Source organism: Halyomorpha halys, unplaced genomic scaffold (assembly GCF_000696795.3).
Source record: "Halyomorpha halys isolate HHAL.00 unplaced genomic scaffold, Hhal_1.1 Scaffold1428.1, whole genome shotgun sequence".
Classification (NCBI taxonomy): Eukaryota; Metazoa; Arthropoda; class Insecta; order Hemiptera; family Pentatomidae; genus Halyomorpha; species Halyomorpha halys.
The window spans coordinates 23,007-38,760 of NW_027105500.1; the positions used below are offsets into that span (position 1 = coordinate 23,007).

At 37.7% G+C, this 15,754-nt stretch overlaps 1 protein-coding gene across 4 annotated transcripts in view; it reads left to right on the forward strand.

The window, feature by feature from the left end:
• Positions 1-15,754, forward strand: part of LOC106689692 (E3 ubiquitin-protein ligase RNF19A) — a 136,182-nt gene that overhangs the window by 22,081 nt on the left and 98,347 nt on the right. For 3 of the 4 annotated variants that reach the window (XM_067051664.1, XM_067051658.1, XM_067051667.1), the window contains exon 1: positions 3,354-3,461. The exons of the other annotated variant lie outside the window; for it this stretch is intronic. In XM_067051664.1, the coding sequence (XP_066907765.1) occupies positions 3,457-3,461 (5 nt within the window). In that variant the 5' untranslated portion in view covers positions 3,354-3,456. Of the gene's footprint in view, positions 1-3,353; positions 3,462-15,754 lie in introns of those variants that run through there. 4 annotated transcript variants of the gene reach the window in all.

The following is a 15,754-nucleotide window of genomic DNA, read 5'->3' on the forward strand; positions in this document are numbered from 1 at the left end:
ATGGAGGTCAATGCTCAGAGATTACGGAGAAGGGTAATCTCTCGAAGGACGAACGGAACCATGAGTAAATCCACGGAGATGTCCGAGACCTCAGGACAGAAACTGAAGCAGGAGACTATGAGCGAGAGGATAGGCAAAACTTTCTTACACTACCTCAGTTATAATTTGTTAACAGATTGCACTGAATTTAATTTCCTAGCTGCATAGCCATCCTGTGAGTGGTGCCTAAACATAAAGGTGTGAGTGATGCCTAAACATAATCCTGTGAGTGATGCCTAAACACAATGCTGTGAGTGATGCCTAAACACAATGCTGTGAGTGGTGCCTAAACACAATGCTGTGAGTGATGCCTAAATACAATGCTGTGAGTGGTGCCTAAACATAATGCTCTGAGTGATGCCTAAACATAATCCTGTGAGTGATGCCTAAACACAATGCTGTGAGTGATGCCTAAACATAATGCTCTGAGTGATGCCTAAACATAATCCTGTGAGTGATGCCTAAACACAATGCTGTGAGTGGTGCCTAAACACAATGCTGTGAGTGATGCCTAAATACAATGCTGTGAGTGATGCCTAAACATAATGCTCTGAGTGATGCCTAAACATAATCCTGTGAGTGATGCCTAAACACAATGCTGTGAGTGGTGCATAAACACAACGCTGTGAGTCATGCCTAAACATAATGCTGTGAGTGGTGCCTTAACACAATGTGTTAAAAATATTATAAGTATAAGAATTTTTGTACAAAAGGTATAACATTGAAAATCTAAAATTTACAAAGTTTTTACAAAAATATAATGGCGTAAAAATCCAAAATATGTTAGATTTAATCATGTCAGATCATTCTCATATGAAATATTTAGACTATCTTAATTTTTTTATTCTGGAAAAGTATACTCATGATGCTTCCACAGGACATTTATGAGTTGAAAGATGTTGCTGTTTCCTCCAAAGTATATTGATGATCCATCAAGACGACCTTTATCGGTTAAAAGATGTTGCAGTTTCCTCAAAAGTTTGTTTATGATGATCCATCTACATATCAGTGGCATTTTCATTTTCAATATGTCTCTTTATGAATGACATAATCTTTACTCATGAAATAATTCCCAACTAATTATATAGACAGCCTACTACTAAAAAAATATTTTTGCGAGATTAGCTTATGTTAGCACTAACGCAGGTATATACGTCCTGATTTTTGGATTGCTATGTTCCGTTTTATGTATACCTTTAGTAATCTACAATATTTGAAAGAGTTAAGATTAGATTTCCTAATATAATGTTCCTTCATAAGAAAATCGATTCGATTATCAATAAAGCGGTCGGGATATCATATCGAGATATTACTATCACTAGTTCTGTACTAAGCTGGCTGTTTTTTCAGCTTGCTAATAAATATTCCTCCCATTCGATCATAGGTCCAGTTTTGGAGTGTTATTATGTATTTCATATTAATATTATATTATTTGTAATATCACAGGATTATTAGGGCAGGAGGAGGAGAGAGGGAGTTACATTTTATACTTTATATTTTATAAGTTGAAATCGTTGCTTTTCTTTAATTTTTTTATATATTTGGGTTATGGATGTGTAAAAAACGAAATTGCTAACATCTTTTGGCTACCAAAAAAAACCCAAAAAAAAAAACCGAAATTTGATGAATATATTTGGGTTTTCGCCTACAGCAGAGGAGAGGGAGCAGTATTTTCACCTTCTGGGTATCCTTAACAAATTTTTGCCCTCACCCTACCAGCCCTTAATGATCATTCGTTGTTTGGGCTGCGGGTGGACATTGGGCATTGCTTAGAGGGTTACATGAGGAGCTAATGACAACAAAAATACGTGCCTAGAGAACTGTCTCTATCATCTTGGATATCATCACTAACATAGTGCTCTGTAGCCTTCCGGGAAAGGGATATTCCAAATTATCGCTCTGGACAAACATAATCGATCGTTATGACCTGCTAATGGTTGTGTATTAATTTAACATGTAACATGTTCAAAGCCAGTTATAAATGTTGCTAATTATGGCCATTATTTTTCTAAAGGGAAGTTCAAGATTCGATTTTCTGTTCAAATCGAACCACGTATATATTATGTACGTATTGTTATTTTTTTTCTTGACTATTGTAGGTATATATTTTTTTGTGGGTCCTGAGGATCAATCAGTAATTTTATTTAGGGAAGGTAGATTGTTCTAGAGGTACAACCATATTTGTGTTTACATACCCTATAAAATACTGTTCTGAAGTTCCAAAATAGAATTTTCTTCACAGAGAATTTCTTACACTATATTGGATCGTAGCTCTATTTCTCTTTGTTTTTTGTATTTGTATAAAGTTAAGATAAAGTGGCCGTGTTTTTGTATTCGGTTTCACAATCGTTTTTGTTGTTGTTTAGAGTTTTTGATATTCTCTCTGAAAGTGTTGGTATCTAAGGAATTGGGTAGTATGTTCTGTTTGTTGGGGTTGTGGTTGTGTCAATGTTTGTGTTTGCTTTACTAATAGGCAGACTGGTTTCTGTGATTTGATAAGGGGAGAGCTACTACTTTATTTTCTGTTTTTTTCATTTAGGGGACGTCAATTTTTGCGCATGGTTTATTAAATTTTTAGCTGTGTTGATTTTTTTTTTTTTTTAACATTGGCTGGTATAGTGTATATATCTTATATACAATATATAGCTCCAGCATTTAAGAAAAAAAGTTATAAATATATTTATATATCTTTTTTTCTTACTTCATTCTACTAAAATTTTCATTATCATGGATATTTTTGTAACATTTCTGTCTCCCATATTATGTTGATCTTCCTTTTAATAATTTATTATTTTTTATTAAAATTTCTTATCAACTTTGTATCTGGTCCATTTTATAGCACGCCTGCCAGATAGCATTAAACAATGAGCAATAACTATTTTTGTTGAAGTCGATGATCACGAAGACAAATTTATCATGATGAATCATGAAGACTGAGCCCTTTATCAGCTGTTCCTATACAGCTAGGGAGAGAAGAGATAGCATGTCCCGCTAATATAATACAATTACCTCTACTGAATTCAGCTACTCATTCTACAGAAGTATACTCTCATTATGCACTATCTACTTTCTATTGCTTTTAAATGAACACGAAATGTTTAAATTTATTTTTTAGTCAATAAAGATTTAAATAATTTGTGTCTTAATTCACTGAGTGAAGTGGAACGGAGTGAGGTAAAGAGTGAGCTAGTACGGAGTGAGGAGGTATGGAGTGGGTTTAAGAGTGAGCTAGTACGGAGTGAGGAGTTATGGATTGGGTTAAAGGGTGAGCTGGCCGCTCGACCTGAGTCAGTGCGCTATTTGATGCTAAGGCGACATAGCCTCGATAAGATAAGAAAGCTGTTTCTGTAGTTCTGTGAGGTGGGAGAGGCAGTCCTTGGTTGTGTAGTGCTGTGTGCTGTAGTGCAGGATCTTATCATGAGGTCAGTATTTTGCAATTTTTTATTGCTAGATCGCTACAAATCGTGTTCAAATATGTCTTAACCGTATTGGTTTCTCGGCCCTATCTTTCTTGGACGGTTATCGTACCTTACGTAGGTAGGTACACGATATCATTCTCAGTTCTCTGTTGCCTCTTAGGGGTAATTTATTTTATTTTCTAATTCGGCGTTTGATACGCTTTAAACGTTGAATGTTTTTGCCTTTTCAACTCTGTGCATTGAAAATAAATCCTTCTCTAATAGCTTCTCTAATCACTCAGCTATCCATAAAAACTGATTATGTAATTAAAATTAAATTAATTTCATTTCATTAAATTACTTTTTAGCGTTTATCTTCATTCCTGGTATGTTGAAAAAGGAAAAAAAAATGTCCCAAACATATACTTAAATGAACTTTAACACATTTCTTAAATTTTTATAAGTTTGGCTACTATTTTGACATTTCTTTCATATTTGGAGATGACCAACTTTGGTGAGATGATTTCAATGTTGAAGGAGAAGGATATTCCATAGAAATTGAATTTTTAAAAAATGACAAAATGTTAAATTCGTCATTTAACATTTTTTTCCCTTCTTGATAGAACTATTTTGTGATTATTTATCTAAAAATTTGGTGCCTTTGAGTTTTTACTCAATCCTTATGAAGCATTCTCTTGCCGATTCAGATAGTTGTCGAATGTTGCCCCAGCACCCATAACTCGAAAAGCTGACTCAGCTTTCAGGACTTAGCTCCTCGAGATAAGCGTCTATGGATGTGTCATGAAGGATATCGGAGATGGTTGAAGACGATAAGCGGCTGATCCACCAGATCAATATCATCACCGCGCAACAAGGTATCATCTTTACTGCGCACTCTTCCAATATTCATCCATAAAACTGAGGCTAATTGTGTAGCGGTAGAAAAAATAGCTATTGAATTACCTAATGGAAAACATTTAATCTTATCGCCAGGACATAAACGGCCTTGTAAATGTGAGCAACTAAAGATAAGGGCATCGCCGTTAGATAAATAATGTCTCTTGTTGAAAACAATTTAAATTGCATGGTAAGATAGCTTTAGTTCGGGGTAGTTAATCTCTTTGTCCTTTTCAAGAAATATTGATTGTTTATTATTTTATTTAATATTATTAAGATTTCAGTTTTTTTGAGAATTTATTTAGAAATATTAATTTATAAATATATTATATTTAAATTTTAATATTTGAATTAATTATAATGAAGGGGAAATTACTTGAGTATAATTAATTCAAGTATGACCATAGGCATTGAGATTCATTAAATATATTTATGTGCTCTTCAAAATGAACAATTAAAAACTGACCTTCTATCGCACGTTGATAACTGTGTAGTGTGTTCCATTGGTTATTTTGGTGAATGACATCAAATGCTATCACCACTATTTTTTAAAAACATGAGAGAGGAAATCAAAATTTGTAGATGACAAAATAACAACGAAAAAAAATCATTTTAAAAGAAAAAATTACTCCGGTATATAAAATTCACGGGGGTATTGGGGGGCACCAGTTAAACGTTTGTGAGCTTAAAGAATGAAAAAGAGTTGTTACTTAAAGACCGACTTTGATTGTGTTCATCGTACCTCTATATATACACATCTTCGATCAGCTGATCTACTAGGTCACCTGACATTGAAATAACAGCTGACTAAGGCCGTAACTTATATATATATCCTCGCGCTCCGGAACTCCGTCAAATTGAAACCACATTCACAAGCTGTCAGCACTGTTTCCGACGACTTTTCCTGCACCTGGTGCGCCATTGCCGCCTTACTGAAGAGATCGATTATAGTGATCCATTTAAATCCTCTCCATGAGAAAGTTTCGACCTGTAGATCGTTGAGCGGTGCATCTGCGGTAGGTGTCTCCTCTTGTCTGCCTTTTGGTGGATGTCTGTCATACTTTGTGCGTAGACAAACTTCGCAGTTTCCTAAAACTTCCATGATCCTCTTCTTCATCCCCCACCAAAAATACCTTCTCTTCAATGCTTGCAGGGTCTCCGACTGTCACGTACAGTTGACACTTTTCTCCAGTCTTGGAAGCATTATTCAACATTTTACAGATCTGGTTGCGACCAAATCGTCGTGATAATGCTCCTCCCATACTTGTTGCACTCAGCTTTGACTGATCCAGTTGTTCTTGTCTTCCATATAATCTGCCACCTCTTGTCGTTAATGATGTCCTCAAGTTCCTCCATATCTATTGGTCTTCCTTTCTCTGAGCTCTCGTAAGGCGAAGATTCTTCCCTCGCCACATTCTGTTCTTTCTTCTGTCCCTGTGTCCACTCCCGCAGGAATTGCCCGGGCGGTTCCCCGGCCTCTTCTTCTGTTGTATTTACTGTTATTGCTCGAAATAACATATCAGCTACCACATTTTCTTTTTCAGGCTTATATGTGGTTTCCATATTGAACTGTCCCAATAACTCCTTTCAACGCGTATTCCTGGCCGAAGACTCCTTCAACTTTCACACCCATTGCAGGGGCCTATGGTCAGTGTGTACTTAAAACTTTCTTCCGAACACATAGGGCCTAAAGTGGTCAACAGCCCACTCTATTCCCAAGAGCTCTCGTTCCAGCGAACTATATCTGGTCTTCGTCTCTGTCAGGCGCCTACTGACGTACGCAACTGGGCGATCTCCTCCTTCACTCTCTTGAGACAACACCGCTCCTAGCGCGTACTCACTCGCGTCCGTAGTGATATTGAATTGGCGAGTGAACTCCGGAAACGCAAGAACAGGCTCTTGTTGCAGCTTCTCCATGCACCGCCTTATATTGTCTTCGACCATCGGTGTGATGATCACCTTTCTCCCTTTTTTGAGAAGGTTGTTGAGTGGGACGAGGTACTCAGCCATTTCTGGCACAAATCTGCGGTAATAATTTAAAGTTCCCAGCAACCTCCGAACTCCCTTCACATCCCTAGGAACCACCATCTTCTGTATTGCTGCAACTTTATCCGCGTCACGTTCAACTCCTTCCCTGGAATCATGTGCCCCAAAAAATTAATTTAAATTCCTGCCCAAGCGATGATTTCTCTCCAGATAACTTCAGCCTGAATTTCCTAATTCTTTGGAATACGGTGTGTAAATGCTGCAAGTGTTCTTCTTCGCTCTTACTGAACACTAGACGATCGTCCGTATAAATCTGACATTCAGATTCGTCAAATCTTTCCTTCTTCCCTAGCACCTTTGCCAACTGTATCTTTAGTACCAGGGATAAGAATTGCATCCGGCCCTGTACCTGAATTGTTTCCACCATTTCGCTCAGTTTATCTTGAAGTCTGTTAAAGCGTGCCAGGAGTTGCGCGGCATATTGCCCACTAGACTGTTTCGGTTTCTCGGATGATCATAAATATGTCTTTCTCTGGGGCCCATCGTCCTCCTCCAAACGCCTTCTTTAATCTTTCCTTGATAACTCTCCAAGGGGTCTCTTCGTCAGCCTGAATCTGGTTTAGGATGCTCCTCTTGACTCTGCAGACGACCGATGATTTTAAAGCCTCCGCATCTTCACTATCGAGTAGACTTTCGATAGACTTTGCTTTAATTAGGCTTATTAGTCAATCAACCCCTTATATATATATATATGATAAGTGAGGGATCAAACTAAGTACTATAAATAAACACTGTAATACTGTATAAACCCTAGCAGAATGTAAATAAAGTCAGTATTATCCAAACAGCCTAGGTGTTCACTTCGTTCCCCAATATCTCTCATTTTGTAGGCCTTTCCGTTACCGAGTATCTTAACTTATTTATATATTTATATACACCGCCAAAGCAAATGTATTCGTATGGTTAATCATTTATTTTTTTAGAATAAGAGATTATTCGTCCATAAAATTGTTGAATGCAAAAGTATTCAAATGGTTATCCGAATTGTTTTGCTCGAATAATTGATTACTCGTGTTAAATAATGACGAATACAAAAGTAATCGGATGGTTAATCATATGTTTTTGTACAAATAATTGATTATTCGAGTAAAAAATCCACGAATAAAAAAGAAGGTTGTTAATCGTATGTTTTTTGTACGAATAATTGATTATTCGAGTAGAAAATTTACGTGTCGGATATACATAATCCGAATTTTCCAGCGCTTTTTTGATTTTATATAAACTTGGGGTTGAGGGTCTCATTTTCTGAAGCCCCCCCTTGTCGCAGACACCGGAAGAATCCGAAGACGCCGCCACTGTGATGCCGGCAAAATTATCTATCATGGCATGCAAGCTAGGACCTGGCTGCCCCTACCATCACGCCAGAGTCTAGGAGATGCTGGCTAGCCTCTGAGGGAGAAGCAACCTGTTACGCGAACACAGGACGAAGCGGTTCATGGTTTTCACCATTGCGCCAACCGATGAATCTGCACTGGGAAGCGGCTAGAAGACGTCACCAGATAAGCCACTGTTTCATTACCTATGGGACCCCATGATTTCCTTTGTCTTATATCATATTATTAAATAAAATGAAAGGAATATGGTCCGGGTGCGGTAAAAAAAAAAACTCAAATAGTAGAAATATACTATTTTAATGAGCCAACGTTTCGCCCCACGTTGCAGGGCTTCTTCAGGGCTATTTTGACGGCAGTCAAAACAAAAAAAAAAAATCATTTTTTTTTTCATTTTTTTTTTTTTAGTTTTGACTGCCGTCAAAATAGCCCTGAAGAAGCCCTGCAACGTGGGGCGAAACGTTGGCTCATTAAAATAGTATATTTCTACTATTTGAGTTTTTTTTTTTACCGCACCCGGACCATATTCCTTTCATCTTTACACACGGTCAATCAATAATCTTCCAGTATATTAAATAAAATAATTTCATTAAAGCTAACACACTAACCCTAATTGCCCCTCCAGGGATTAACACTTGAACTTAAGAGAAAATATTCATGTTCATTAATAACCAAAAAAGTCTCACAATTTCGACACCCCGTTTCCACACTAATATAAATAAAAAATTCAATATACTCTCGGGATACCTGAAGTAAGAAACTGACAGGTCCCGATGTATACATTTTGGTGGAATCCGTGTGAGGAACCAACTTATGATTTATAGAACGGTTAATGAGGTAAACTAATTAAAATATATTGATAAATTGTGAGACATTTCGCCCATTTCTGTAATGGCTCATTTTAAGTGCTACTGGAGGGTAATATTATTATGAGTAGGTTTCGAAGGCGACGTGAGGGGCCAGTTGTTGCATTGCAGCCACTTTAATGCTATATTCGTATTTACTGGACGCTACTAGAGACATTTAAAGCATCAGTTAATGCATCCAGTGAATCATACCTTGTTTATTATTATATTACCGCTGACGAAGATATTTCGTTCCTGCGCTAACTTTCTAATTTAAATTCCCACGAATTATTATTGTAAACTAATATTGCGTACGGCTTTCAGGTTGGTATATATTATGTGGGATAAAAAGAAAATATTAATTATGTATGTGTCTATTGATTTTAAAAATATTTGTATATATAATTTATTATTTATTCTGTATGCATGCGTATATTTATCTATGATTGAATGTGTATTTATCGCTGTGTGAGTGTTGTTAATTAATATATTTTGTGGTTCTTAAGATTTTATTTTCTTTATTTTAAGTCTCTTTAATTCCTCTCTTATTTGCTTCGTGTATCCTGCCATGTTTTTGTAGCTACAAATTTTTTTAAAGATGTTATTCAATCTTTCATCCTTCATCCTGCCCTCTGATTCTCATCTCGGTTTCCAGGTCTTTGATGTTTCTGTGGATCTCTTCGTTAGACGTTAGCCTGTAACCCTCTTGTGTTTTCCTGGGCCTATAGATTTTCCTCAAGATCCTCCTTCCTATTTTTAGCAGCTTTTCCAAGTTGGGCAAGGATGTGGTCTCCACCCCGGATGTGGCCTCCACCCCGTATAAAATCACAGGTCTTATCACAACGCTGTAATGCTTAACTTTGCATTGGAAGAGAGATTCTACTTATTGTAAATTTCAGCTATTTGAAAGCTTAAATTTCCTAATTTGGTGGTTTTCTCGCTGATGCTCTCTTTCTCAGAACCGTTGTAACAAATTATTTCTCCCAAGTACTTAAATTTTCTGGTCACTTTTATTCTTCCATAGTCAGTGTTTACTACTTTTTTCTTGAAATTTACTTGAGTAGTCATGAGCTCTGTCTTTTTATATGATATTTGTAGGCCTGATTTTTCTGTTATTATCTGTTGGGTATTTATTTGACTAATAGCCTCTTCCTCTGATTCTTGCAAACAGTGGGAGATCTTCGGCAAATGCCAAACAACTCACTTTTACATGATTGTTTTTGCTCCCTATTATGGCTCCTGAGTTATTTTTTTCCCAGAATTCCTTCATGATTTTATCCAGGACTATGTTGAAAAGTATTGGAGGCAAGCCGTCGCCTTGACTTAGCCCTGTTTTGCTTATAAGACCTTGAAATTTCTCTTTAGATTTTATATCTGTCAGAGTCAGTTTTATCAGATTTATGGTTTTCTGGTCTCCATACTCTTTCAGGATTTCCAGTAGGGTTTCCCTATCAACGGAATCGTAGGCCTTTTTAAAGTCAACAAAGAAAATGTAAAGATTTTGCCTTCTGGTAGTGTAATATTTTGTGAGCAGATTAAGACTTAAAATTTGCTCCTGACAGGACCTTCCTTTTCTAAAGCCCCCTTGGACTCACCTATTTCGTGATCTATTTGTAATTCCAGTCTATTCAGCAGGACTTAAGAGAAGATCTTATATGTAACTGATGGTAGTGAAATTCCTCTATAGTTATTAACATTGGTTTTGGACCCCCTTTTTATGTAAAGGGTGTATTAAGGTGGTTTTCCATTCATCTAGTATTTCTTCTTTCTCCCAAACGTTCATAAGCATTTTAACAGGAATGGAGACAAACTGGTACAACTATGTAAAATATCCGACTTAAAACTCATGTCAACACATTACATTACAAGGCAAAAGCCAGTAAGAAGACTTGTGTTTCTCCTAACTACACCCTAGGGGAGTATCAGTTAGATAATGTGGCAACCTCCAAGAAAAATTATAAAGAGGTGCAAAACATCAGAGTGAAAAGACATTTAATGTGACATCAGACTACTACCCTTCTCAAAGTATGATGAATTTCGTACCTGCTAGAAAGACTACCAGCACTGAACCTAAGAAAGAAGCAATATCAGTGGACAGAGGAGTTCTGGTAAAAGAGAAGGGACAGGAATATAGAGAAAAAGTAAAATCACCGTAAAATTGGGAATAATTGACACAAAACTTAACAGGAGTTGCAAGAGAGCTGTCACCACGGAACCTCCACAAAAAGAAAGTATGGTGGGACATAGAATGTGAAAATGCCATTAGGGAAAGACTGGAAGCATGGAAATCATGGAACTAGCACAAAACCTCGAAAAATCTAGAGGAATATAAAAAGGTAAGAAAAGAAGTACATAGAATAATGAGAACATCAAGAGGAAGATTCCACAACGAACAACTGGCAGAAATGGAGGAAAATTTCAAGAGGAACGAAACTAGATTCTTTTACAAGGCATTCAAGGGAAAAAATAAAGGGTGCAACCCCTGAGGACTGGTTATACAGAGGAAAGACGGAACTCTAGCCGTAAACAATGAAGAAAACTGTGAAATTCTGGACACTATTTCGAAAACCTCATAAACTCTGAAAAACCTAATGAGAAATTGGTGATAGAGAAAAACGCCCCAGAAAACATAGATTCAGACCTACTAGATGTAGAAGAGAAAGTAATAAAATCACTTAAAAATTAAAACCTCTGGTGAAGACGGCGTCCTGGCAGAAATGTGGAAGTTGGCGAGTGACGTCTTCAGAAGGAAATTCTCCCCAACTAAATTCTTGTATGAGGTGTAGATAGTTGACCGTAGATTAATGCTTGGAGAAGTTTGTCGGGGGGTGCGGTCAGCAAAGAGCAACATAAATAAACAAAACCATATTTATTTATTTTATGCCGACGTTTTGACCTGAGTTTCAGTGCCTGCAAGTATATTCTTGTATCTTTTTCCTTTCACTATTTGTGCGTCGAAATCGCCAAGCAGAATTTTTACATGGTTTGGGGGATTTTTATCATCTCTTTTTCCAACATTTCCCAGAATTGTTCCAGTTTCTCTGGGTTTTTCTTATTATCTTCTTTTATGGGGGCATGTGCGTTTATGATAGTGTATATTTTGTTGGTGGATTTTATTGTAAGTAGTGACAACCTGGAACTTACTCCCTTTAATTCCACGACTGAATTCAGAATTTTTTTTGTCTACTACAAATGCCGTCCCAAGACATCACTCTCATTATCTTCATGCTTCTATTTGAAGATTCTAAAACCATCCGACTCTATGCTTTCTGTGTCTGTGTACCTGGTTTCTTGTAGGCCCATTACTGATAATTTTAGTCTCTTTAGTTCTGTTGTGAGCTGTTTTAATTTTCATATATGTATATATAGTTGACCGTAAAATTTGATGTATAGGAAGATGGTCAGGGTTGCAGTCAAAGGAGAAACAAAAATAGTTTACAACTATTTATTTTCCGACGTTTCGCCCCACTTTGTAGGGCTTCATCAGGGCTAAAAAGATACAAAAGAAACAAAAATAGTTTACAACTATTTATTTTCCGACGTTTCGCCCCACTTTGTAGGGCTTCATCAGGGCTGTTCAGAACAAACGGGTGAACAAGAGTTTTGGATGGAAAAGAAAAGGCACTCTTAAGGATGCCGAAACATAGCGGCCTTTATGATATTGATTTATTGTTAATTCAATTAATATAGTATTATTGGTTATTAATTATTAATTTAGTAAATTTAGCATGATTAAAAGATTCTGTCGGACTTATCGATTTGTGTAATAACTGTATTATATATAATACAGTATATGTATATAACAGCTCATCATATAATTGTTTAAATTATTTATACGTGCTTAAATTTCTATTGTTAGTCATCTATCTATTTATTCAATATTTATTTATTTATTACAGATTTTAGAACTGATTTCCGCCCACTTAGCTTATTACGATTATTTACATCATAACATCATAAAAAAAAAATAATCGTATTTATACACTTTCTATCGTATATCGTTAAAATTGGTTCTATACATTATTTCTATCGTTGAATCGTCTTTGTATATTTGTCTATTTTCAATTGTTATAATCAATCACAATGAGTATAAATGACCGGATGCCGACATCGGTAGGGTTCGTTATCTGGAGCGCAAACTACGACGCGTTAAGCGGGGTCTTCTCAAGTTGAGCTCATTTGCACTCGTCACCCTCACGGGCGAAGACTCGTTTATAGATTCTGAAGTCGATTATGACGAGCTCCTATCAGTTGGCCTGGCTCACTGATGCGTGAGTATAATAATCCGCGCGTTCTCGCATTAAAATGTCTGCAAAGGGTCTTGAATCACAAATTCCCTCCATCTAGCGGTGTACTAGCGGAATACGCATATTTGGCTGAGGTTGGGGAGGGCGTCGCGTCGTTTCGTGGTTTGGCCCTGGAGAATGCGTCAGATGTCATCCTGTCCACACTGGCTCTCCGAGCTTCGGACCCCGTCACCAGACGGCACTTGGAGCCCCACTGTCAATGAGATTATAGCGTTCATAAGACTGAGACTAATGGTATGCAAGCTGTCTCACGAACTTAATATGCAGCCTTATTCCAATGCTTCCCGCAATTATCCCGCCGATGAAGGAAAGTCGGAGTCTCCTTGCTTTCCAGCAAAGTCTGTACGAGGGACCGTGTTTGTCCGGACCCATCCGGGTGGCACCTAGGCGCGCGCCCCGAGGAAGTAGGGCGGATCGGGGCGTCTTCGGTCGTCTGGTACTTCTCCGTGCCCGAAGTCAACCTCTCCCGGCAAAGAACATTGTCCCGAGCTTCCGCTTTCTGGCCTTGACCCCTCCGGAGCGTAACGACTTCATCAAGTCATCCGGTCTGTGCCGGAACAACCTGAGGTCGGGTCACCACGCTTTGAGGTGCCCTTCTGTGTTTAAGTGTACAATTCGCCGTGCCAAGCATCACAGCGCACTGCACGTGGGAGATTTCGTGGGCCACATTCGCGGCACTACCAGCTATCGTACGGAGGCACTCATGGGCACGGCATTCGCGTTCATTAAGTGGCTCAGAACATTCCGTGTCGGCACGTCTGTTGGGATTCCTTCACCTTCAGTTTACATTCACCTTCAGGCTTCAGTTTAATCTCGACAGCACAACGAACTTTAAGGTCCGCGCGCTCGTTGTCGAACGCATCACCTCCGATATGCCGAGACGTTCGGTTCCTGCTAGGGTAATCAAAGATTTGGCGCATCCCGTCCTGGCCGACTCTTCCTTTGGCGTTCCCGGTCCGATTTACTCGTCGGCATTGACCTATACTCCTGCCTAGTTACTGTTGCTCCCACAAAGGCCTTCACCTATACCTCCTGCTGACAGTACTCGGTAAAGTTGTTATGGGGACGTACTCGGACAGCGCTTCGTTCATCGGCATCTCGTTCCTCGTAGGCGAAGATGAGAGCAAGGCATTTCCAGAACGACAGGAACTCAATCTTGTTAAACGTAATAGATTACGTTTTAATTCTTTAGTACTTTCGCTGATCAGCATCCTCCAATTTAACGACTCCACGTCTTAATTGATTTTGATCTGTGTCTACCAAATATTTCGTACATATAAATTCGTTCTAGCCAATTTTCGTTTGTTTCATCCATGCCTTTTGATTTTATAATTCAATACGTGTATTCATCTCGTTATAACTACATTTTAATAAAAGTAATGTATAATGTATTGTTGTGTGCATAAGGCGTGTTCTTTTGAATTTCCTAACACATTTTTTATAGTGTGGATGTCTCCTTTTAATATTTATCGTTATCCTTATTTTGTCAACCTTCTTATCTGGAGCCAGGTTAAGGTAATTCGTCTCGTCTTGCACAACAGTCTACACCTTTCCCGTCTCTGTATTTCTATTGTAAATCCGGCCGAGCCAAATTTAGGTGGGCAGTATTTCGGATTTACATAATCCGGTTTTCACCATTTTGCCAACCGCTGAACCTGCAACGGGAAGCGGGTAGAAGACGTCACTAGATAAGCCACTGTTTCATTACCTATGGTACCCCATGATTTGCTCTGTCTTATATCATATTATTAAATAAAATAATTTCATTAAAGCTAACACACTAACCCTAATTGCCCCTCCAGGGATTAACCCTTTAATTTAAGAGAAAATATTCATCTTCATCAATAACCAGAAAAGTTTACAATTTCGACAACCCGTTTCCACACTAATATAAATAAAAAATTCAATATACTCTCGGTATACCTGAAGTAAGAAACGGACAGGTCTCAATGTATACATTACGAATAAAAAAGTAGTCGTTTCTGGTCAATGGAATAATATTAGCCCAACTCTGGATGGTGTGAAGTGGGGGGGGGGGTGGATCAGGATCGCCCTGAGCCTTGGAATGCCTGAGATGGTACTTCAGCTGTTATGTGCAGTTTTCGTTGCTTTGTTGAATGTCGCCAGTCTTGCTAATATGTTTTATAAGCACATTAGTAGATGCTTTTCCTATAAGTTCTCCTTTTCTTTCAATTGTAACATAATTATATTTAAATAAATGGAATTTGGTCCGGGTGTGGTCAAATAGTAAATTAGTGAACAATTTTTGTTTAATCCAACGTTTCGCCCCACGTTGCAGGGCTTCGCCAGGACTGTTTTGACGGTCAAAGTCAGAGTGAACCGTTGAAATAATTTTATTTCTTTCAACTGAACCTCTCTTCTGGTTGGGTTTTTACAGTGAACAGTTCCCTCTCTACGGTCTTAATTTTTTCATTCCAAATCCTCTTGAGATCCTCTAAGAATACTTTCAAAGTTAAATCGATAAAGAACTTACTACTACTACTAATACTGAAATATTACATTTATTTATGTAAAACACTCGTTAGATCATACTTCATCCATCACCATAAATCAATGTTAATTTAGTTTTATTTAGTATATGGGATTTAGAGTTATTATCAACTAATTGCAGTTCCTAATATAATTCAATGTTATTGAATTTTAAATATTCTGGGTTTCTGTGCAATAACAATTATCCGATAAAGGCCTAAAGAGATGGACTCTCTCTCTCTCTCTCTCTCTCTCTCTCTCTCTCTCTCTCTCTCTCTCTCTCTCTCTCTCTCTCTCTCTCTCTCCCCCTCCCTCCCTCCCTCCATCTCTTGTCAAGGTTATGATTTAATTTTTCTTCAAGAAGGTTAAATAAAAACTTAAATAATAATGGATATATGCGT